The following is a 23,741-nucleotide window of genomic DNA, read 5'->3' as shown; positions in this document are numbered from 1 at the left end:
TAATGTGATTCATCATACATTGTTTTGGTTATTGAACCCACACTGTCCTAAAGTGACACTAAATGTCACAACTTCCTCCAAAGCTGCATCCCCTCCTTGTTCGGGCAGGCTTCAGCGTTCGTCGTCACCGGCCTTCTAGCCACTGCCGCTCCTCATCTCATCATTCCATTTGTTTTGTCTTGTTTATTACACACACCTGGTTCATATCCCCTCATTAGTACCTGTATAAGTGTTCCCTCTGCCCCCTTGTCTTTGTGTGTGATTGTTTATTGTGGAGGTATTATAGCTCGGTGGAGCTACTTTGTATTTGTATCGCCGGGATATTCACCCGTGTGCCTTGTTTTCTCCAGAGCGCCGTATTTACCGTACTGGAGTGTATTACGCATCGATGCGTACCTCTGTGTTCCTGATTAAACTATATATTCTGTGATTTACCCTCCTGCGCCTGACTCCGTCCGAAGTCACCCGCCACAGAATCACACACCCAAACATGGAGTCAGCAGGAGAAGAGAACATGCCTGGAGTCGTGGCGCGGGTCTGGGAGCATTCTACTATGCTAGCCAGATTGGGAGAAGCGATGAATCGGGAGAAGCGATGAATTCTGTGATTTACCCTCCTTTTAAAAAAAATTGTTAGTTCACCTTTATTTAACCAGGTAAACCAGTTGAGAACAAGTTCAAATTTACAACTGCGACCTGGCCAAGATAAAGCAAAGCAGTGCGATAAAAACAACAACACAGAGTTACATATGGGGTAAAACAAAACAAAGTCAAAAATACAACAGAAATAAATATATATACAGTGTGTGCAAATGTAGCAAGTTATGGAGGTAAGGCAATAAATAGGCTATAGTGCAAAATAATTACAATTAGTATTAACACTGGAATGATAGATGTGCAAGAGATTATGTGCAAATAGAGATACTGGGGTACAAATGAGCAAAATAAATAACAATATAGGGATGAGGTAGTTGGGCGGGCTAATTTCAGATGGGCTGTGTACAGGTGCAGTGATCGGTAACGTGCTCTGACAACTGATGCTTAAAGTTAGTGAGGGAGATAAGTGAGGGAGATAGTGAGGGAGATAAGTGTCTCCTGCGTCTGACTTCGTCCGAAATCACCCGCAACACTAAAAATTGTTTCAGAAAATATTTGTAACTTCGTCATGTGAATATGTCAATTTGATTTAGTAATTTATTTATGTTTTTGTAAAAAGATAAAATGTGAGCTTTGTCTTGAATGTATTTTATGTTATATTTATGTTTTATGTTACAGGGGACTGGTGAGATGTTTTTTCTCTATGTGTACATCATATATATAAAAAAAAGTCAATCGTGTAGCAAAACAGGACTTTGATGTGTAAATTATATCAGTGATTTATTTGGCTCAGACCAAAACATAAGCTGTATACACAGTATAGTCTTCATGGGTCAAGAGGTCAAACAAACTTGTCATGGTAACGGACCATAACAAATGTGTGTGCAATGAGGCTGTCCACTGGACACACCGGTTGATCAACATTGTTTTCACATCATTTCAATTAAATTAGGTTGAATTGATGTCTGTGCCCAGTGGCTGTAGTCTACACACTGTATGTATATCTGCAGGAATGTAAAGTATATTATAAGTCAATTATGGTTACATTTTAGTAGGTGACATTTTCAGTACAAGTTAATCATCTTCTATTCACATTGCTTTTGCTACATCATGAAAAATTGTGTCAGTCTACAGCTGTACATGTGAAGAGAAATGATGTAACATCATAAAACTCAGTGAACTCAAATTTGATATTTGATATATGATTGCATGGATCCAGACAAGCTAATCTGTGTACGCAACAAATCAACTTTGATTTGATTTGTTGTATTTGTTGAAAAGGCACATGTCATTATCAAATGATCCACTTCACAAACAAAAAACACACAAAAAGAACTAATTCAGTTGTCAGTCAATCAATTTTACACAACAGAGTCAGAGAGCAGCGGTAAAAACAACAACGTATTGTATTTGGGATTTGTTGTTATAATTATGAGGTCAATGGCACTCGTCATACATGAGAAAACAAATTAAGTTAGACAGTGATTCAACTGGATATTCAGCAAAATGACTCTTTATCAAACTGTCTATGTTTATCATGGAGTGCATACCTCTCAGCTGCTGGAGGTTGTCTGTTACGCCCCTGCCTAACCTTTGATCCAATCAGGTGGAACATCTCCACCACATTGAGCAGCAGAGACACACAAGCCATCACCAGCATGAAGATGATAAAGATAGTCTTCTCAGTGGGCCGCGATATGAAGCACTCTACATGGTCTCCCTTACATGGGTATCCACTGCATTTAATCTTATAAGGCAATACAAAGCCATACAGGTAATACTGACCCACTATGAATCCAACCTCAAATAGAATCTTAAAAAACACATTGGACATGTAACTGACAAGCAAGGTCCCCTTTATGTGAACTTTGCCCTTGTCGTCAGTGTATTTGGGCACTTTCACAATTCCATTCTTTCCTTTTGATTGTTTTCGTCTCAGTTTGTTCTCCTTGCGGATGACGTGCAGGACGTGTGCCAGGTAAACCAGAGTTGGGATGGAGACGAAGATGATTTGAAGGACCCAGAAGCGGATGTGGGAGATGGGGAAAGCCCGGTCGTAGCACAGATTCTTACAGCCCGGTGAAAGTGTGTTGCAGTCCAGACGTGATTGTTCATCTCCCCATACTTTTTCTATCCCTGCCACCAGTACCAGCAGTCTGAACACGAACAGGACCGTCAGCCAAACCTTTCCGACAACTGTAGAGTGGGATTGTACTTTGTCCAACAGAGAGGCAAGAAAAGACCAGTCCCCCATTTTTCAGGTGTGGCTAAATGGTCAAAGAAAATATAGGATAATAGGAGAGAAAACATGATTGGTGTTGTTAGTACTGTATCTACTACATATGGATCTTAATTTGATCACTCTTTTGTTGCTGAGAATTGTTCTGCACCACAGGATATGCAGATAAGTTTTGTGATTTACATATATTCACTAACACATGGTGCAGTAACTAACCACAATAACACACGGTTATATTAACAGCGCTTTTCATGTAACCTACCTTTGGACAACTAATAGCCTAACCACCGATCAAGCAACATTATGGACTAAACTTTAAAATCCTTTTGCTGCAGGATTATTGTGCTGTGAAATTATAGGTCAAATTAAGATCCTACATCTGTGTATGTAGATAGAGTAGTCAGCCAATGTTCTATGTAACATGTTTCGCTGCAGCGTAAACAGAATGATATTGTAGTTTTCTTAACTGAATATACAAACCAGCTTTCTTACCTCAGAGGTGAGCACAATCTCCTCACACCAGTTCTTCTCTACTGTGGGGAATTCTCTCTTAATGAATTGCACTCTCCCCTCTTATAGTTTGGCATCAGTTTGAATCATCATGATGTCAACACCGTCCACCCCCATACTCACTGACAACTTGCACGTCGTTCATTCCTCTTTACAAATGTTTAAACCAAGGAAAGCAGAAACTCATGATCATCCTCAGAACTGCTTTCCCCCCCAAATATGTCATCATTGGTCAGTCACCACCCAATGCCTCATCCTTGTGAAGCAATCAAATGTCTGTAAATCCAAAAGGTCATGGTGGATTCAGGGATGTTATCAAACACGATCCATGACATTTGGGCCCTACCAAGAGAGGTAGACTGCGTAGCCGATGTGAGTAAGACTTTTAAGCAGGTCAACATTCACAAGGCCGCAGGGCCAGACGGATTACCAGGACGTGTACTCCGAGCATGTGCTGACCAACTGGCAAGTGTCTTCACTGACATTTTCAACATGTCCCTGACTGAGTCTGTAATACCAACATGTTTCAAGCAGACCACCATAGTCCCCGTGCCCAAGAACTCTAAGATAACCTGCCTAAATGACTACCGACCCGTAGCACTGACGTCTGTAGCCATGAAGTGCTTTGAAAGACTGGTCATGGCTCACATCAACAGCATAATCCCAGAAACCCTAGACCCACTCCAATTTGCATACCGCCCCAACAGATCCACAGATGATGCAATCTCTATCGCACTCCACACTGCCCTTTCCCACCTGGACAAGAGGAACACCTACGTGAGAATGCTATTCATTGACTACAGCTCAGCATTCAACACCATAGTGCCCCTCTAAGCTCATCACTAAGCTAAGGATCCTGGGACTAAACACCTCCCTCTGCAACTGGATCCTGGACTTCCTGACGGGCCGCCCCCAGGTGGTAAGGGTAGGTAACAACACATCTGCCACACTGATCCTCAACACGGGGGCCCCCTCAGGGGTGCGTGCTCAGTCCCCCTCCTGTACTCTCTGTTCACCCATGACTGCATGGCCAGGCACGACTCCAACACCATCATTAAGTTTGCCGACGACACAACAGTGGTAGGCCTGATCACCGACAACGATGAGACAGCCTATAGGGAGGAGGTCAGAGATCTGGCCGTGTGGTGCCAGGACAACAACCTCTCCCTCAACGTGACCAAGACAAAGGAGATGATTGTGGACTACAGGAAAAAAAAGAGGACTGAGCACGCCCCCCATTCTCATCGACGGGCTGTAGTGGAACAGGTTGAGAGCTTCAAGTTCCTTGGTGTCCACATCACCAACGAACTATCATGGTCCAAACACACCAAGACAGTCGTGAAGAGGGCACGACAAAGCCTATTCCCCTCAGGAGACTAAAAAGATTTGGCATGGGTCCTCAGATCCTCAAAAAATTCTACAGCTGCACCATCGAGAGCATCCTGACTGGTTGCATCACCGCCTGGTATGGCAACTGCTTGGCCTCTGACCGCAAGGCACTACAGAGGGTAGTGCGTACGGCCCAGTACATCACTGGGGCAAAGCTCCCTGCCATTCAGGACCTCTATACCAGGCGGTGTCAGAGGAAGGCCCTCAAAATTGTCAAAGACTCCAGCCACCCTAGTCATAGACTGTTCTCTCTGCTACCGCACGGCAAGCGGTACCGGAGTGCCAAGTCTAGGTCCAAAAGACTTCTCAACAGCTTCTACCCCCAAGCCATAAGACTCCTGAACAGCTAATCATGGCTACCCGGACTATTTGCACTGCCCCCCCACCCCATCCTTTTTACGCTGCTGCTACTCTGTTAAGTATTTATGCATAGTCACTTTAACTCTACCCACATGTACATATTACCTCAACTACCTCAACTAGCCGGTGCCCCCGCACATTGACTCTGCAACGGTACCCCCCTGTATATATAGCCTCCCTACTGTCACTTTATTTTACTTCTGCTCTTTTTTTCTCAACACTTTTTTTGTTGTTGTTTTATTCTTACTTTTTTTGTTTAAAATAAATGCACTGTTGGTTAAGGTCTGTAAGTAAGCATTTCACTGTAATGTCTGCACCTGTTGTATTCGGCGCATGTGACCAATACAATTTGATTTGATTTGATTTGATTTAGACTGCTGTACTGTACATACAAATATTTCACACAGTCGTCTCTACATTTGTGTTGATCTCTCCTTTGAGACTTTCCAAAGATGCCTTACATCAACAGATGAGTTTGCTCATGGATAATTCCAGCTGTGTACAATCATTTCAAGTACTGACACAAACATCCAGACAAAAACATCCAGTAAGAAACTAACTTTCTGTAGACAATACAGTCAGAGAGGGTTGAATGACTCTGCAAAATGGGTTTGTGATAGTTCACATGTTTAGATTGGGAGTACAAGCACATCTTTTTTGTGCTGACATTAACATGAGAAGGGGGTGGGGTGTCAAAAGGTCATCCACTTTTAGAGGAAGAGAGAGATTACGTGAAATTATGAAATTTGTTGTATGGACCAAATTCTGAAGTGAAGTCTGATTGGTGTAAAAGTGTTACCACAAGCACGTAGTATAACTGTGAGTCAGGCTGACCAAACCCATCAGGTTTATAAGCATGGCCTACTCTGAGTATTTCAATATCCTAATCCCATGTTCACGAACGCTATTACTTGCCTCTGGTTTATTGATGAAAAATAATTTCTGATCTGAGCAACATAACAAGTGAGTAAATCTGAGGATAATATCTCATGGAAATGTAGATGTCAACAGAAATATATAGTATTTAATTTTGAAATAGTGTTGTGAAATAAATGTACTTTTCCAGTCTTTTCACAGCTCACTACTATCAAAGTCAATTAATTATCTCAGTATGTTCTCACTTTTTCTCTAAAATGGTATTCATGAATGAAATTTGACCTATTTTTTTCCACAGAGATAATAACCAGTGGCAATGGGGGACTGGTCATATCTTTCCAAGTTACTGGACAAGGTGCAGTCCCACTCAACGGCAATCGGAAAGATATGGATGAGCGTCCTGTTTATCTTCAGGATCCTGGTTCTGGGTGCAGCAGCAGACAGTGTGTGGGGAGACGAACAGTCTGATTTCTACTGCAACAACAAAGAACCTGGGTGTGAGAATGTGTGCTATGACTGGGCCTTCCCCATCTCACACATCCGTTTCTGGGTCATGCAGATCATCTTCGTCTCCACCCCAACTCTTCTATATCTAGGCCATGCCATGCATGTCATCCACCGGGAGGATAAGATGAGGGAGGCACAGCAGAACCAGGTTGACAATGGCATGTTGAAGAGGCCCAAATACACAGATGACCGGGGGAAAATCAAAATCAAGGGAATTCTGCTGCGTAGCTACATGACCCAGTTGTTCTTTAAGATAGTGTTAGAGCTCGCTTTTATTGTGGGACAGTACTACTTATATGGGTTTGTCATGAAATCCATGTTCCTCTGTCAACAACAGCCCTGCTCCAGACTGGGGGCTGAGTGCTTCATGTCCCGTCCCACAGAGAAGACCATCTTCATCATCTTCATGCTGGTGGTGGGCTGCGTGTCTCTGTTGCTCAATGTGATCGAGGTGTTTTATTTGATTTGCATCAGTGTAAAACGTGGAACCAAGAAGCAATACCCACTGCATATCATCTCAGCTGAGAACCCAGTCACGCCATACAGTCCAGCATCAGAATGGCAAAGTAACCTGGATGGACATAAAGATTGCTCATCCCTTCACAACATCCAAAGAGAAGCTGAACTAATGGAGGAAAATAAAAACACTCCTTAGGCTTTCAATAGACTTCACTTGATGATATTCTGACCTGTGAATTTATGTAATCATATGCAATTAGTTGGCTACACTTCCAGTAAATTAGAGGAAAACAAATCATTACAGAGTGTATTGAGTTTTTGTTTGTCACATAGATTACCTTGTTACTGAATGTTGTTCATATTACAGTTTGTTTCTATGCTGACACTGTGATGACTAATGTTTTGTAGGATATGCCGCACATTTCCAGGGCATACACTAGATGGCAGCATAAACTTGGTGATTGAAATCACATTTCACCAGTGATCAGACTTTACATTTACATTTTAGTCATTTAGCAGACGCTCTTACCAGAGAATCTTACAGTTAGTGAGTGCATACATTTTCATACTGGCCCCTCGTGGGAATCGAACCCACAATCCTGGCATTGCAAGTGCCATGCTCTACCAACTGAGCTACACGGGACCAGAATAGGCTATAGTCTTATCTAAAGGTCTAGCTCTATGTTTATAAACACATGCAACACAAGTTACCTTTCATGTCAAAGTTCCATATTATTAGTGCAACATAAAATCGTTATGCGTCTTGATTCATTAATCTCATCATGATTAATGTTTGACACTTTTAGTCTGTCATTGCAGCTAACAAGAAAAGGTGATTGTCAAACATGTTTAGCAACTATCTTTGTGGTTTGATCTACATACAATGGATATCATTTTAATAAATTAAAACATACTCCTCAAATAGGCTACTGGTTTACAGATTGGCGCACAGGACCTATCAACGGAACGCTCTAGCATATCATATGCTGTAGACTTGGTCTCGGTGAAGCTATTCATTCATAGTGATCTGAAAAAGTTGCTGTTAATCTTGTTATTTAAAGAAAAGAAATGTTCTATGACACAATTACATTTAAGTAAAAAAAAAGTACAGAAACCGAGCGTAAGGAGGTCTAAGGCTTGACGTACCGGTCAGGTGACTCCAAGCTTTTCTCTCCTTCGCTTCTTTTTTTCTCTCCTCCTAGCCTGTATGTGGACTGTTATAAGGCAAGGAAAGTTTGAAAAGTTAGTCTCAGTTTCTCTCTGGTCCCAAACTTGGATTTCAAGAAAGTGGTGACTGTTTTCAAGAAGTGACGGGGAAAGTCCCTAAGGGCTCTCTTCTTACTTCTCAGTAACTTTCCAGGTGAGCTTTGCGTTAAATTCAAGTGCCATTATTGATCTGAATAAGTATTTGTATATATATATATATATATATATATATATATATATATATATATATATTCTATATATATATATATATATATATATATTTGCAGAGAAACTAAATTGCTCAGAATCCAGACGCACTGTGCCAATACAGACGCATTGCATTTCTATAGGCTATCTATCCGCTATAGTATGGTCCATAATATATACTTTAAAAAACGTTTTTAACAAGGAAAAGTTTAAATGATCCTCCAAGAGAGATTGAGCCATTGATTCATCTGTTTCTTTTGCTGTTTTCCTTTTATAATTTGGTGTGACCATTGCTTATGAGTAACCTGTGGCAAATGACTCTAAAAGCAGCATGTGATGTGAATGATTACAAGCTTATAGATAATTGTAACTGAACTGCTTATAAGCTGTAGACTGGAGATTGAATTGTTTTCTAAATGTAATCCTAACCAAGCATATTGACATGTTTTTTTTATATTTATATTTTCCATATATTACATCTTAATGGAATATGATCGAATTGGGATCAGATTTGTGAAGTCCTTCCTTGCATCTGGGAAGCACAGTTTAAAATCCTCTTCCACTGTAAGGAAATCTTGAGGTTGAACTGATGTACTTATTACAATCTTATAAATTGTGATATTCGCTCAACGTGTCATTTAATTGCTCTAATAACATCATTACAAGATCAGAGATCTCAAGCTTTAGTGGGTTTCTTACTCTAGATCAGCATTGTCCACATGGATGTTTTCTTCTACTTCTTCAAGTCACAAAATGGTTCTGTTATATTAAATTGGCCTATAAATGACCCAGTGAAATCGATTTTAAACAAATCTTGAATTACAAATTATTTATTTGAAAAGGCTTTTATCATGGTACCATCATTGTTGAGGAAGAAGCAGTACTTAGATTGATGTGTGTTATTTTTCACTTTACTGTAGTCCTTTGAGAAGTGGGACCACAAGTGAGAATAATTTAGACGTTTGGCAGGATTTTCCTGTGTGCTAAACATCAAAATTGTCATTCCTCATTCATTCACATATGGACTGTTTTCTACACAAAGTTAAACCTGCATGTGAAAGGTTGTTTGTGATGTGAAGTTGAAAACTCCAGTACAGTATGTCTACAGTATATGCAGTACATTATTAGCTAATTGAAGACACATGCTTTTGGTACACCCTCCTAGCAGATGGCTTCTACTTATCCATGTTTGTTCATTGTGCAGTCATTGTGCAGTACTGGCGTTGTTCAGAATTTTTATTAAAACGTTATTTGTGTTTACAAACTTGAATCTCATATGACATGCAGTGTGAGTTTAGTATCTGTGAGAGTTAGGTCTCTGTAGTAGAGCTAGGCAGGTCACTAATAAGCGCACAATGAACGGGGCCCTGTGCTGTAGTCTCAGAGCCCAGATGGACTGTCTGAGTGCGCTCCAGACACTCTTGGATCCTCACAGAGCTATTGGCCCAAGCAGGAGAGCCATTGGTCCCCAATCTGAGGCTTGCTCTGAGAGCAGAGAGCTATTAGGCCTTAGTGCAGACCACTAACTGCATAGGCTGTATAGGTAAAGTTTGTACTTGGATGTGGACGTTGGTTAAATTCAATCTCCAGCTTTTAGGACCGATATTTACTGAGGATGATACTTAATGAGAATAAAAATGATATGTCCAGGATAATCAGAATGCAAATAGATCTTGCATAATGAAGATCTTATAGTTATTTTCACAGCTGACTAGTAAATTAATGCATTTTGTGATGAACAGTGACTTTGTCTGAATCTGTGTGACATTTCTTTGAGACTTGGGTGTATTTGCATAACAATCCTTAGATTACACTGTATAACATAAATTAACATTGAGAAATGCTCACACACACGCTACTTGACATCTTTTAACAACTCGAATAAACATGAAACCATGTAGAAATAAGGCATGCGGACCAAATTAACAAACAATGACTTGATGAGAAACAGGTCACATTTTTATAGCCTGCCGATGAAGGGGAAACAAATGTTTGTGCTTGTGTTTCACAAACCTGGGCTCTATCATCTACCATTATACTATTCACTTACTCAGTATTTTAAGAAGTACCATCAACACTGGTAGGACCACACAATGTGATTTTCCTCTCATCACTTCCAATAGGAAGACAACAGCCATCAAATTTACTCTCTGTATTGAAGATTCATTAAGCATAACGTAAGGGATTGACATCTTGTGGTCAATAAGACATTGTTCTTGTCCATCCAGAAATTGGATTTGTTCTGTTCGTCACTCCAGCCATGAAAGAGCCATCACAAGACTTGTAGTCTTTACACTTTTTCATAGAACGTTGAGATGTGTTTGATTAGAATCACAAATGTTACTTGAGATAGTGATATATAAGCATGTTTATAGGAATGTTTTTTATTTATTGCATTCAATTATTTTCTGTCTAATTGCAGCTAAAACTCCTTCATCATGGGTGACTGGAGTGCTTTGGGGAGGCTCCTGGACAAGGTACAGGCTTACTCCACGGCTGGAGGGAAGGTGTGGCTCTCTGTCCTCTTCATCTTCAGGATCCTGGTGCTGGGGACGGCTGTGGAGTCTGCCTGGGGGGACGAGCAGTCCGCCTTCAAGTGCAACACCCAGCAACCTGGTTGTGAGAACGTGTGTTATGACAAATCTTTTCCTATATCACATGTACGGTTCTGGGTGCTACAGATTATCTTTGTCTCGACGCCGACTCTTCTGTACCTTGCCCATGTGTTCTACCTGTTGCGAATAGAGCAGAAGATTAACCGCAAAGAGGAAGGGCTGAAAAACATCCAGAACGATGGAGGCGACGTGGACGTACCTCTGAAGAAGATTGAGTTAAAAAAGCTCAAGCATGGGCTGGAAGAGCATGGGAAGGTTAAGATGAAGGGAGCCCTCTTGAGAACCTACATATTCAGCATTTTCTTCAAGTCCATTTTTGAGGTGGGCTTCCTGGTCATACAGTGGTACATTTACGGCTTCAGCTTGGCTGCTGTCTACACCTGTGAGAGGTCCCCCTGCCCCCACAGAGTCGACTGTTTCCTCTCCCGACCTACTGAGAAAACTGTCTTCATCATCTTCATGCTGGTGGTCTCTCTGGTCTCCCTGCTTCTGAACGTCATTGAGCTCTTCTACGTGATGTTCAAGAGGATCAAGGACCGCGTGAAGGGGAAACAACCGCCCGTCCACTACCCTGGCACTGGGACGTTAAGCCCCACTCCCAAGGATCTGTCCACCACTAAGTATGCCTACTATAACGGCTGTTCCTCTCCCACTGCACCGCTGTCCCCCATGTCACCCCCAGGGTACAAGCTGGCCACTGGGGAGAGAACCAACTCCGTTCGCAACTACAACAAGCAAGCCAATGAGCAAAACTGGGCCAACTATAGCACGGAGCAGAACCGCCTGGGCCAGAATGGCAGCACCATCTCCAACTCCCATGCACAGGCCTTTGACTTTCCTGACGACACCCAGGAGAGTAAGAAACTGACCCCAGGGCACGAGCTGCAGCCGTTGGCCCTGATGGACCCTAGGCCCTGCAGTCGGGCCAGCAGTCACATGAGCAGTCGGCCGAGGCCAGATGATCTAGATGTCTAGCCCCCCAACCCCCCCCCCCCTCCCATTGGTGCCAGAGAACAGAGAGCTCAAGGAAGCATTCTCAAAGTGCTGAAGGGGGCGGGGCATAGCCCATTCACTGTCCTAGAGAATCTAGTCAATAAAGAGACATTCAAATACTTACACTGTTGGAGGTACTATACATGTATTGATGACTTTGAAACTAGTGGAGCTAAGAAGCTTTAAAAAGAAAACAACTAGTAGGCGAAGAACATGTGACCGTGTTCCGATAACTGTGCCCAACAGTCCCTCATTTCACTTTAGAAGAATATGCCTTGGCGATGTGTTTGGTTTAGTTATCATGTTTTTACCTGTAGGTTTCATTATGCAGGATGGCATTTATTGTCATGAATCTTGCCCTGGAGGCAGCTCTGGAAAACACTGCACACTGCTGCTCATGCTCCAGGTGATTTTATTATAACAACGTTTCGACCGTTAGGTCTTCATCAGGCATCCATATCCCAGGTGGGGGTGGAAAAGTGGTCACTAGCTGGCACAGCCACAAAGTCAAACAATCTGATTTTGAACTTCTTACCTTAATCTTAACCACACTGCTAACCCTAATGCCTAACCCTAACCTTAAATTAAGACCAAAAAGCACTTTTTCTTTTCAAGCATTTTTACGATATAGCCAATTTTGACTTTGCAGCTGCTGGCCCATCTAGCGGAAATCGCTCAGTTCTGCCTCCAGGGCAAGATTCATGACAATAAACTTCAACCTGCTTCCACCATTTGGCCACACACAATGACATTCCATTTAGAAAGACTGCACTTCAATATAATAGCAATGTGTATTTTTCCATGCCTTGGAAGTAGTTTGAAAAACACTTGGCTTATAAATCTCTGTCACACTCATCCTCTGTATGACTTCCAAGTCTGTCTTGTAAAATTGGGTTGTGAAAAGGATGCTCAATTTCATAAATAAATATGTATTTATTAGTATGCAGGACATCCACCACTAGAAAAAGATTGACTACTATCCAAGGTCATGTCCATATAAATGATATATTAAGTCACTACACCCAACTGCATATTTATTGATAATAATCAAAATTTCAGCAGTACAATTTTCTCAACAAATAAGAGGTTGATTTTATTATCTTGGACTGTCATTTCCTGATAAACTTTGAATTTATGTGGTGTCAGTTGATTTATTTTATGTTTGTTGTTTGGGGTTTTGTGGGGAAGAGGTTGTTGTCAGATGGTGGACTCTGTAATAGAAATACAGAGCAACAGTTTTTTATTGCTACATGTGTCTCGGAAGCATCTTTGAAAGAAAGGCTTTATATTTTTCTCATTTTAATGTGTGTGTGTTTTTTTTTTAATGTTGTTTCCTGTTGGATGGTAGAGGAGGGCAATAGAATGATTATTTGTGTTTTACCTTTTGAGTGAATGATTTTTTTTTTCAAACTCAATGTAATCATTGCTGCTTGAGAGATAGATATTTAGTACTGTAAATCAAGCTAACTGTGTCACAAATGTGAGTTTTTAGAAGACTGCTTATAGAGCCGGACTAATATTTAGTCAAATATATTAAAAGGTATATGCCAATGTAGCTCCACAACTACCAAACACTTGTAAATGGATTTTCAATTGGAAATGTTCATGTTTTCTTTCCGTTTTTCTCTCTCCAATTTCGCAATATATTATTTTGGTACTCAAACAGAGAGTTTCATGGGTTTTTCAGCTACAATGGTGTTTGCACTGAGATCTTGACTAGGGTGTAATATGATTTAAAAAGTGGCAAGTGTTTTCTGATATGCATGTTACTAATTTATTTTACAACACGAGGCAGAAATCACTACAGTACATTCAGACAGTGCTTTTGTTTGACCGCTGGTTTCAATGATCTTGAAAGGCTAAAGCGAAGGGCCTCCATACAGAGTACAAGACAAACTTGGGTGTACATTTGTTTGATAACGTGGTCAAATAACGCCATTCCATGGAAATCCACTGTTGTACAGTGTGTAAGTGCATGATAGCAAAAAACCTCATTAATCATATCTGTGAAAAGCTATTTTAACCCAATAAAGATTTTTTCTTTCTTAAGATTGTTTTCTTTCCAAGTCTGTTATCATATGCACCTCATTTTGCCTTTGTCCGTTTTGTTTGTCTAGTCCAGCCTCCTCAATAGGTATCAAACAGATCAATGTTATGGTTAAAATATACATTTGTCATGTTTTGAGACTACAGTAGCTCACACCTTCTTGTTTCATAGGAAACAAACCCTAAACAATGAATCATATATGTTAAAGTCGGATATTGAGAGAATGATAAGAGTTATTCAGTATTATGTACTGAAAATGCCTTGGAGACTTTGAAAATGTCATAATATGAAAAGACTCAGCGCTTTTCTCTTATCCAAGTTTCCTATTTAACCTTTCCACAAAGCTAAATAAAACCACATGTTTGGACCCAGTCTGTAGACCACATGTGGCTGGAGCAGAACGGAAAAAAGCTATACTTTGATCCCAATGCTAATTAATCTAGATGTTTAATTTAACAATGAGTTTTTATCAGGACTTTTAAACAAGATGTCACTGTAAGTACAACGGCCAACACAAAAATGGTTGAAACACACAACATTTCTACGAAAAATATGTATTACATAATGTATTGACATAACAGAAGATATCATAAAAATGAAGAACTGTGCCCAGAGTGTGAAAACTAACAGTACAGCAGTTTACCTAATTAAGATAAAGTTTTCTTCAAATGTGGATTCTCTATGTGAGTGAAGCAAAGACATGACCCCTGATACCATGGAGTACTAAATGTTAGAAATAGTACATTAGCAAAACTGTATCACAGAATTTTCTAATTTAAAATGGTAGTCTTAGTACATTTTAAAGCATTCAGAAGGTGATGGAAAACAAAATGCGATTCTACAACTTCTGGCTCTCTAGTGCAGATGCTAACCACATGAATACTTAATAAATGTCAAATAAAGTCCTGTGACTGTAACTGCACGGTGCAGTGGTCAGGTTAGAGAGTCTGCGTTTTACTGTGTTTGTGCATGTTTATTTTTAGACAATAAGGATTCAAAAGAGGACAGCTTTCATTTCTCCAAAGACTACTGGAAACCTTAATGTCTGAGTTACATTTCCGCTGTCTGTACAACCGCTCAGACCACAAGGCCAGGGCGGGGCTACCAATACATGGTAAAGCTGCTAACCTTAACTAAAAATACTAGATCAACTTTTCATCATGACGTCATCCCAGAGCTAACAGAAACAGATGGTGCCTTGTGTAGACTTCTCATCACACAATAAGCTTTTAAAAGTTATGTATTCCTTTTATCTTGTCAGTGGGGTGGAAAATAGTTTTATTAGGCATCTTTGACAGATTGACCATTCCCTGTCCTCTAAAGGAAAGACAGCTTGCAAAACTACAGATAAATGAGTAGCACAACACATCAAAAGTGAGTTAAACTATCTACTGTATATGATAGATATATCATTCACCTCTCGCTGCAAAGTGTATTAGGAACTGAATGCTAGACCATTAGCGTCACTAACTTGGACCTAATTGCTGTTTTTTTTAATGCCTTTCAGTTTCCCACCTCTTGTTAGTACAAAGCTGTGGATACGTAAGACAGACTTGACCCTATTTACTTTGTGGTTACCATTACTGGGTCAGCTAACCAACTTTGACAAGCAGTTCTGGCAAAATCACTGCATGGAAATATCCCACCTGGTGCTAGCTGGAAGCGGCTGGGATTATTGATGAAACAGAACATCATATTTCATCCCTTCAAGCAGGTCAGACTCAAATAGAGCATGGAGAGTAAGGATAAACCCAGCCATTCCACATGTGTGTGGGAAAAAATGTGGGAGATCTCATATGATTCAGTGGAAACTATAGTCAGTGTGTGTGCTACCTGTGTATTGTATCCGGATCTTCTTTACTGGGCAGCTCCACAGTGAGTGCGGATATCATGCTCAGTCATGTTTCCTGAGCTGTCTACACGCTCCCAACTGTTTATATAAGCATAAGTAAAGGAAAACAATCGGATACTTCCAATTTTAAATGGCAAGAGTAGCAGATCTCACATGGCGTCTCAGCTTTCTTTGCGGTTACAAATTGAATTCATACCCAATTCATTTTCTTCACATTTTGCCACTGCTGGACGGAGGCCATCAAACTGTGGTTATATTAAACACGGGAAAGCTGCTCCAAGCATTTCAAATGAACACGAGGACTTGCGCTGAGTCAAAGTAAGTTTGTGCTAATGTAGGTTAACTGTTAGTTAGACAAGCACACAACACCATGCCCAATCCATTAGGGATGTGCCCTGGAAGTGTCCATAATAACTGAAGCTTTAGCAGGATGTCTGTGCTGAAATGTGAGGTGCCAGAGCATGGGAGCATATGACCCTAGGGTTTCCTCCCATGGAAAAGGACCCAAAAACACAAGGTATACAGATCTGTATCTGAACTATGTGTTTATATTGGTAAATTGTTTAATGAACTGACATAATAAGAAAAGTTGAATAATTGTGGAAACTTTTAACCAGATTACCAATCACTGAAAGCTAAAAGCATTCTTTGGGGGTTCTTATCCTAGTATCAGCCATAAAACATCACTTCATTAAACTTAAAGGCCCAGTGTAGTAAAAAAGAAGAAGTTTTCCTGTGTTTTATGTATTTGTATATATTTTTCCACACTATGAGTTTGGAATAATACTGTGAAATTGTGAAAATGATGATAATGCCCTTTTAGTGTAAGAGCTTTTTAAAATGAGCGCCTGAAATTTCAGCCTCTTTTAGTGGGATGCTTTGGCCTGCTTGGTGACATCACCAGGCGGTAAATTAGAGACCAATAATAAAGAGAGTTCCAAACCTCTCTGCCAATAACAGCTAGTTTTCAGTTTTCCCCTCCCCACTCAGACCACTCCTAGCTAAATTCTTGCTTGAGAAATTGCTCTTTGCTAAGAAGATATTTTAGTTTCTTTTGACCATTTTAATTGAAAACAATCGCAGTAAGGTACTTAATTGTTACCCAGAAATGATTTGATATTGAGATAAAAAAGGATGAATTGGTCCTTTTTTAGCTTTCCATTAGATACAGGACCCACATGCACACACACACACACACACACACACACACACACACACACACACACACACACACACACACACACACACACACACACACACACACACACACACACACACACACACACACACACACACACACACACACACACACACACACAGACAGACAAAGCAAATTCATATTTTTATGTGCCTTTATTTCAAGGCACATAAACCACTGATTGCAAAAAGCTGTGTCCCAGACATTTTTGCTTTTGAAGTCTGTGAGCAGCACATGAGGCATATGGTTCATGAGCTTCCTTGTCCCACACAACTGGAGCCTGAGGCAGGGAGAGACACAGCGAAGGAAGCACTGAGCACAAAAACAGGGTCTCTGAACAGATTGTGGTAAAGTGCAGGGGCAGGTAACTACAGTACAGTGGCTTCTGTAACTTGAAAGGTGTCCAAGTTAATCTAAGTATTAGAAGCCAGTTCAAGCCACTGCCTATGAAAGAAGACACTTGGATTTAGATGGATGCGATTGCAGTGCTATGCAGTGGTCTAAGGCTGTGCCACTAGAGATCCTGGTTCGAATCCAGGCTCTGTCGCAGCCGGCCGCGACCGGGAGACTCATGGGCGGCGCACAATTGGCCCAGCGTCGTCCAGGGTAGGGGAGGGAAAGGCCGGCAGGGATGTAGCTCTGTTGATAGTGCATTGCGTTTGCAACGCCAGGGTTGTGGGTTCGATTCCCACGGGGGGCCAGTATGAAAAAAATATAAAATATGTATTCACTAACTGTAAGTCGCTCTGGATAAGAGCGTCTGCTAAATGACGTAAATGTAAATGTAATAAAATTGATAAGGCTAAAATGACAGCTTTCTGTTCTCTGAAAGGTCATAATAAAAAATGTATGTAGCATGCATACAAATACAATAGCTAATTGTACTGGCACACAAAATATTTCCACATCTCACTAAGTAATGTTCTGTGTATGTTCTTCCACATCAGCAGCCACTAACAATGCAGCCTGGTCGGTGCGTAGGTAATTCTGGTTAGTCTATATTTGGCCAGTTGGGTCTTGGTTTTCCATGGCAAGATCCAAATCTCGAAAATCAAGCCAGGAGTATTCTAAGAATGCAGAGTCCTACATTATATTTCACATACCTAATATGCTTGTGATTGAATCACTTGCACAAGATTCTTTTAGCAGTGCTGTACATATTCGCCATAGCCATAATTTCATTGGGAGAGGTCTGTAAGCAGTTATACGCTTGCTCTCGCAGAGGGAACAGAGTGAAATAACCAGAGGTAATGTGTGATGAATGGCTCAGACAGTCACTGGGTAAGGCCCAAAGTCAACCTCTCACTTGCGTAACAAAATGAATGTAGCCATTGGGTTCAAGATCCTACAGTACATACACCACCTGGCCTCTCGTGCAAATGAAAGGAAACAAGACCCCCCAAATGGTAGTAACATATTATTTGTATTCCCAAAGCAAGTGATAAGTTGGATGGCTGTAGTGTAGACAGTAGGAGGAGGACAGAGCAGAACAGACTGCCCAGTGGAAACTGTTACTCACTGTAAACTGATTCAAATCTCCTTTAGGAAAAAAAACTGTTTCTGATTATAATTACCCACTGGGCTCACACTGGTTGAATCAACGTTGTTTCCATGTCATTTCAATTAAATTACATTGAACGAACGTGGAATAGATGTTGAATTGACGTCTGTGCCCAGTGGGTATGTTGTGATTGATAATCAGAACCAGTTAAATCTGGTGTTTAAGCTAAATCTGGATTTGCACTCGTAGCAATAGCTAAAGCTTACCTGACCCTAATGACTACAGTCCTCAGTTTGCCACAGTATCCATCACCACAGTAGCCTATATCACAAGGTACAATTCACAATCCCTTTGCAATTACACCAAGAATGCAAACCCTTAAACCCTTGACATGTATGTTTGTTTTCATATTACTCTTTGATCATTTTTCAGAACATGGTTGTTAGTTACTAGATCCAGTAGATTAGTGAGGACTGCTGGCTCCAAATGACTTTCAGAGGCCATTACAACAGGCTGGGTATAACATAGCACCCCTTTAACAGCCACGGACATATTCAACAAACAAGTTGAAGAACATCATTTGTGAGCTATTCTCGCAATTTAAGGCTATGTACATGAGACGCCGATTATGTCGAAGATTATTGAGGCAGGGAGGACTGTGTGGTGTGTGATTACTTACTGAACTATGCCGTATGTCGAAACACATACAGTAACTTTGTCTGACAAATTGTTGTTTTAAAGTAAAAATACTTAAAGTTCCATTACTTTGCCTTAGGATCTTAGGCTCCCCACTCTTACTGGGCATCTGAAACACACATGAGGGATGCAGTCTCTACTTTTTCCTCTCTCTTTTGAATAGGTAGATTGAAATGTAAAGATGAAAGGCTACTGTCTTGGCCTGATGAATACCTTTCAAGAGACATTTGAGATCATAGAGAGATATTGTGAGTTGTAGTAGATTTACTGGCGGCAGTGTCACGGTTACTGATAATGAGTCTAGCATGCTTAGAGCGTACTGCTTTTCCCATTAGCGTACAAACCTGCACAGTGGGAGCTTGGGCATTTAGCCAGATGAAGCAGAATGAAGCAGAATGAAAAGTACCATATGCAACTCATGTAGAAAAGGAGGAGACAGGCCACTGAGGAAATTGAACAAGAAGTGGAGGTATGTGTGCTTACCAACAATGGGGACTGGACAGGTTTTGCAAAGCAACGTGAAAGAAGACTGAGGATGTTGATCCTGCTGGTTCCTGGATACCATCCAGACACTCAGCGTTAATTTTCCCCTTCGGTCAATAAAAAAGGATTCTCAAAATGTTCACATTGTGATAGAAAGGAGACAATCACGAGATTCTTTGGACAGGACAGAAATACCCAGTGTGGAACAAACTAATATGTTCAAGAGGGAGGGAAGGAGGCAGCAACACAAATGACCAGGATAAAATTGCATTTAAAACAGAGGACAAAAGGTGATGTGCTATTGCCACTACCTTGGGGCAGTGGTGGTGATGAATATCTCCAAACATCATAGATACTGCCATATTTCCTCTCCATTGTCCCAGACAAATGGTAATTGTACTCAGGACTAATGTCATAATCCATTTGGTTTATGTCCTTAAATTAACTCTAAACCATTTTCCGATACACTGCACAACCAATGACCCTATGACATGTTTTGTATACTAAAACAGATACAAATACCAAATGTTTTATTAGACAATTTGTCATCTTTCCACAGGATCTTGAGGTTTAAGTACTAAATCACTCTCACGCGTCTTAGCTCGCTCCTTGTAGCATAGCGCCTCAACAAATGGATCTCCACACCGTCCTATTCTGGGCCAGGCCCCAGGCTGATGTGGTGTTGAGTCCCAGGTTGTGTAGGTCATCCTCCAACTGGTTGGACCATTTGTCTCTCGGTCTTCCTCTTGGGCATGGCCAGTTGGGGGATGGCTCCTTGAGGATAAGGGCAGGCTCCAGAGGTGGGTTTGATCTGACCAGGTAACCAAACAGTCGGTGTCAGGAGGCTCTGACCAGGGAGGAGACAGGAGGTTGGTCCGTATTGTGGAGTTCGGGATGTGGTGATGCCCTGTATGTGGCGGAGGCAGTTGGAGTCAAAGGCGTCCAGATGACGTGTGAGGTCCAGGGTGAGAGTGAGTTTGTTGCTTCCAGATGATGTTTAGACTGGCCATTGTCGAGAATGCCTGGCCGATGCATAGGTGGATGTCAGCATTGCTCCTGCTGTCAGTTGTTAATGTGCTTCCAAGGTAGCAGAACTTAAAAACAACGCCAACATGGTGGGTGTCTACAACAGGGCTGGTTGGAGGGGGTTCAAAGTCGCTGAAGGACTGGATCTTAGTTTTTTTTCCAGCTGATCATGAGGCCAAGTGGATGGGTCTCCTCATTCATGATCTCAATGGCAAGGTGTATGATGTCCAAGAGCTCGGCCAGGATTGCCACGTTGTCCGCATATTCCAGGTCAGTGAAGCTGAGACTGCTATAACTGGTACCACACATGCTTCGGTCGACAGTCCTTCCTATTACGAAGTCAATGGCTGTGTTAAAGATGGTAGGTGCCAGAACACAGCCTTGTCTAACACCATTGTTGATATTAAAGGTGGGGGAGGTTCAGCCGTTGACCCGAACACAAGAGATGGTGTTCCTGTATAGCAAAGCAGACCGGTCAGCTTCCCGGAAACTCCTAGGATCCTAAGGATTTTCCAGTGGGCTTCCCTGTGCACCCTGCCAAAAGCCTCCTTTAGGTCAACTTAGGCAAAGTATAGTGGTCTCCTGAACTCTCTTCTCTTTTCTGCAAGAAGTCTGTGGGAGAAGACCCGGTCGGTAGTGGAGTGACTAGGGGTGAATCCACGGCTCTGTATTTGCAGAAGTAGGGGGCGTATGCATTTGAGGAGTATGTGGGTGAGTGCTTTTCCTGTGACGCTGAGGAATGTGATGCCTCTGTAGTTGTTGCACTGGTCCTTGGGACCCTTGTTTCAGAAAGGTAGAATGACTCCCAGGAGCCAGTCTTTGGGGATTGTTATGGTCTGCCAGATGGAGTTGATAAGGCAGTGCAGCCAGGTGACTACGGGGGCCCCTCTTTCACCAGAAGCTCTGGGGGGATATTGTCAGAACCTGCGGCTCGGCCTAGCTTCAGTTTCCCTATGACCTCCTCAACCTCTGCCTCCACTGAGGAGGAGGCCAGCTCATCTGGGATTAGAGAGGGAGGTAGAGGAGGGCGGTTAAGGAGTCTGGAGAAGTGCTTACTCCAGCACTCAAGTTGCTGTTCTGTGGTCTCTAACTCAGAACCATCGAGCGCCATATACTGACACCGTGGGGGGTGTATTCTTCCCAGTGAAAGTCTGGAGGGTTTGTAAAAGTCTCCATGGTTCCTACCTTAGAAGCAGCCTTGGCTTCATCAGCAAGGGTGTCATGCCACTTCTGTTTGTCCTTGTGGAGTTCAACCTTCTTTACTCGCTCCTGAGTCCTTTGAGTCTGGCTGCTCTTCTGGCCTCGATTATACTCAGGGTTGCCTCTGAGATGAAGTCCTTCTTCTTTGTGTCTTTCCAGCTGCTTCAGTGATGTTGTTCTTAAAGGCGGTCCAGATCTTTTCTGGATCGGCTGGGATATTGTGAGCGAGAGCAGGGAAGCGGTTTTACAGCTTAAGTTGGAACTTGGATGTTGCTTCAAGATGTCCACAGCAACCGCAGGGTTCTCAAGAGGATTGTGCGGTCAGCCCAACATATCACCGGGGGCACACTGCCTGCCCTCCAGAACATCTAAAACACCCAGTGTCACAGGAAGGCCATGAAAATCATCAAGGACCTCAGCCACCCGAGCCACGGCCTGTTCACCCCGCTATCATCTAGAAGGCGGAGACAGTACAGGTGCATCAAAGATGGGACCAAGAGACTGAAAAACAGCTTCTATCTCCAGGCCATCAGACTGTTAAATAGTCACCACTAGCCGGCCTCCACCCAGTACCCTGCCTAGGGCTGTTGCGGTGAACGTATTACCGCCACACCGGCACGTATTATTACACATGCACGGTAATCTCCATTTATGCACTTTGGAATTACGTTGGTAGGAACCAACTCGCTAATGATCATCAGGTCGCTAATGGCCTAGTACTCAGGGCTCTATTGTCCCTCTAACCACTCTGACATCAATGCAAATGCAGTCAAAAATCACATCAAACACGTCAAATCAAATCAAATCAAATTGTATTTGTCACATACACATGTTTAGCAGATGTTATAGCGGGTGTAGCGAAATGCTTGTGCTTCTAGCTCCGACAGTGCAGTAATATCTAACAATTTCACAACATATACCCAATACACACAAAACTAGTAAGGAATGGGATTTAAGAATATGTACATATATGGACAAGCAATGACAGAGTGGCATTATATATATTATAGAATAGAATGCAGTATATACATATGAGATGAGTAGTGCAAGATATGTAAACATTATTAAAGTGACTAGTGTTCCATTTCTTAAAGTGGCCAATGATTTCAATAGGCAGCAGCAGCCTCTAATGTGCTAGTGATGGCTATTTAACAGTCTGATGGGCCTTGAGATAGAAGCTGTTTTTCATTCTCTCGGTCCCAGCTTTGATGCACCTGTACTGACCTCGCCTTCTGGATGATAGCGGGATGAACAGGCAGTGGCTCGGGTGGTTGATGTCCTTGATGATCTTTTTGGCCTTCCTGTGACATCGGGTGTTGTATGTGTCTTGGAGGGCACATCATCAAAACAGTCTGTGCTTTTAAAATTGACCTCACTGTGATTGATCATTTTGAAGAAAGAAGTTCAATAACAGGTTGAAACTGAATGGAAAACATGGTCGTTGTGTATGTTGTTTCAAAGCCTAACACAATGAAATGGACAGCGCTTTCTAAGGTGCTGATTAATTAATGTGCTTAGAGCTTATGCATACGCAAAAAAAAATAATGAATTAAAATAATGATTGTGCCTTTAAACAATACATAGCCTACCGCATATTACGCATGATAGAAAACTATTAAAAGAAAAACAGATTACATAATTGGTCTAGTCTATACTCCAAAATTAAACAAATTCTAGTAATCACCTTTGAGTATGGACTGTATTATTACGCATACTGGATGGACTGGTTGCCTTATGATTTGCTCCAAACTTTCTATCCATGAGTCTGGGCGAGAACAAAT

General features: G+C 41.7%; 3 protein-coding genes across 3 annotated transcripts; 2 read left to right on the top strand and 1 right to left on the bottom strand.

Annotated features, from left to right (window-relative positions):
* Positions 1-1,032: 1,032 nt before the first annotated feature.
* Positions 1,033-3,604, bottom strand: LOC121552429 (gap junction Cx32.2 protein-like). Its single transcript, XM_041865361.2, has 2 exons — positions 3,328-3,604; positions 1,033-2,863 (listed from the first exon to the last, which is right to left on the bottom strand). The coding sequence occupies exon 2, from the start codon at positions 2,848-2,850 to the stop codon at positions 2,095-2,097; it is 756 nt and encodes a 251-aa protein (XP_041721295.1). The 5' UTR covers positions 2,851-2,863; positions 3,328-3,604; the 3' UTR covers positions 1,033-2,094.
* A 1,911-nt stretch (positions 3,605-5,515) lies between these two features.
* On the top strand, positions 5,516-7,478 carry LOC121552591 (gap junction Cx32.2 protein-like). The gene is made up of 2 exons (XM_041865549.1): positions 5,516-6,057; positions 6,269-7,478. The coding sequence occupies exon 2, from the start codon at positions 6,287-6,289 to the stop codon at positions 7,130-7,132; it is 846 nt and encodes a 281-aa protein (XP_041721483.1). The 5' UTR covers positions 5,516-6,057; positions 6,269-6,286; the 3' UTR covers positions 7,133-7,478.
* Positions 7,479-8,090: 612 nt separating this feature from the next.
* LOC121552232 (gap junction alpha-1 protein) lies at positions 8,091-12,573 on the top strand. The gene is made up of 2 exons (XM_041864987.2): positions 8,091-8,296; positions 10,772-12,573. The coding sequence occupies exon 2, from the start codon at positions 10,788-10,790 to the stop codon at positions 11,937-11,939; it is 1,152 nt and encodes a 383-aa protein (XP_041720921.1). The 5' UTR covers positions 8,091-8,296; positions 10,772-10,787; the 3' UTR covers positions 11,940-12,573.
* The last annotated feature ends 11,168 nt before the right edge of the window (positions 12,574-23,741 follow it).

The sequence above is a fragment of the Coregonus clupeaformis genome, chromosome 36, assembly GCF_020615455.1.
Source record: "Coregonus clupeaformis isolate EN_2021a chromosome 36, ASM2061545v1, whole genome shotgun sequence".
Taxonomy (NCBI): domain Eukaryota; kingdom Metazoa; phylum Chordata; class Actinopteri; order Salmoniformes; family Salmonidae; genus Coregonus; species Coregonus clupeaformis.
Note: the sequence above shows the minus strand (reverse complement) of the source record. Positions and strands in the feature narration are given on the sequence as shown.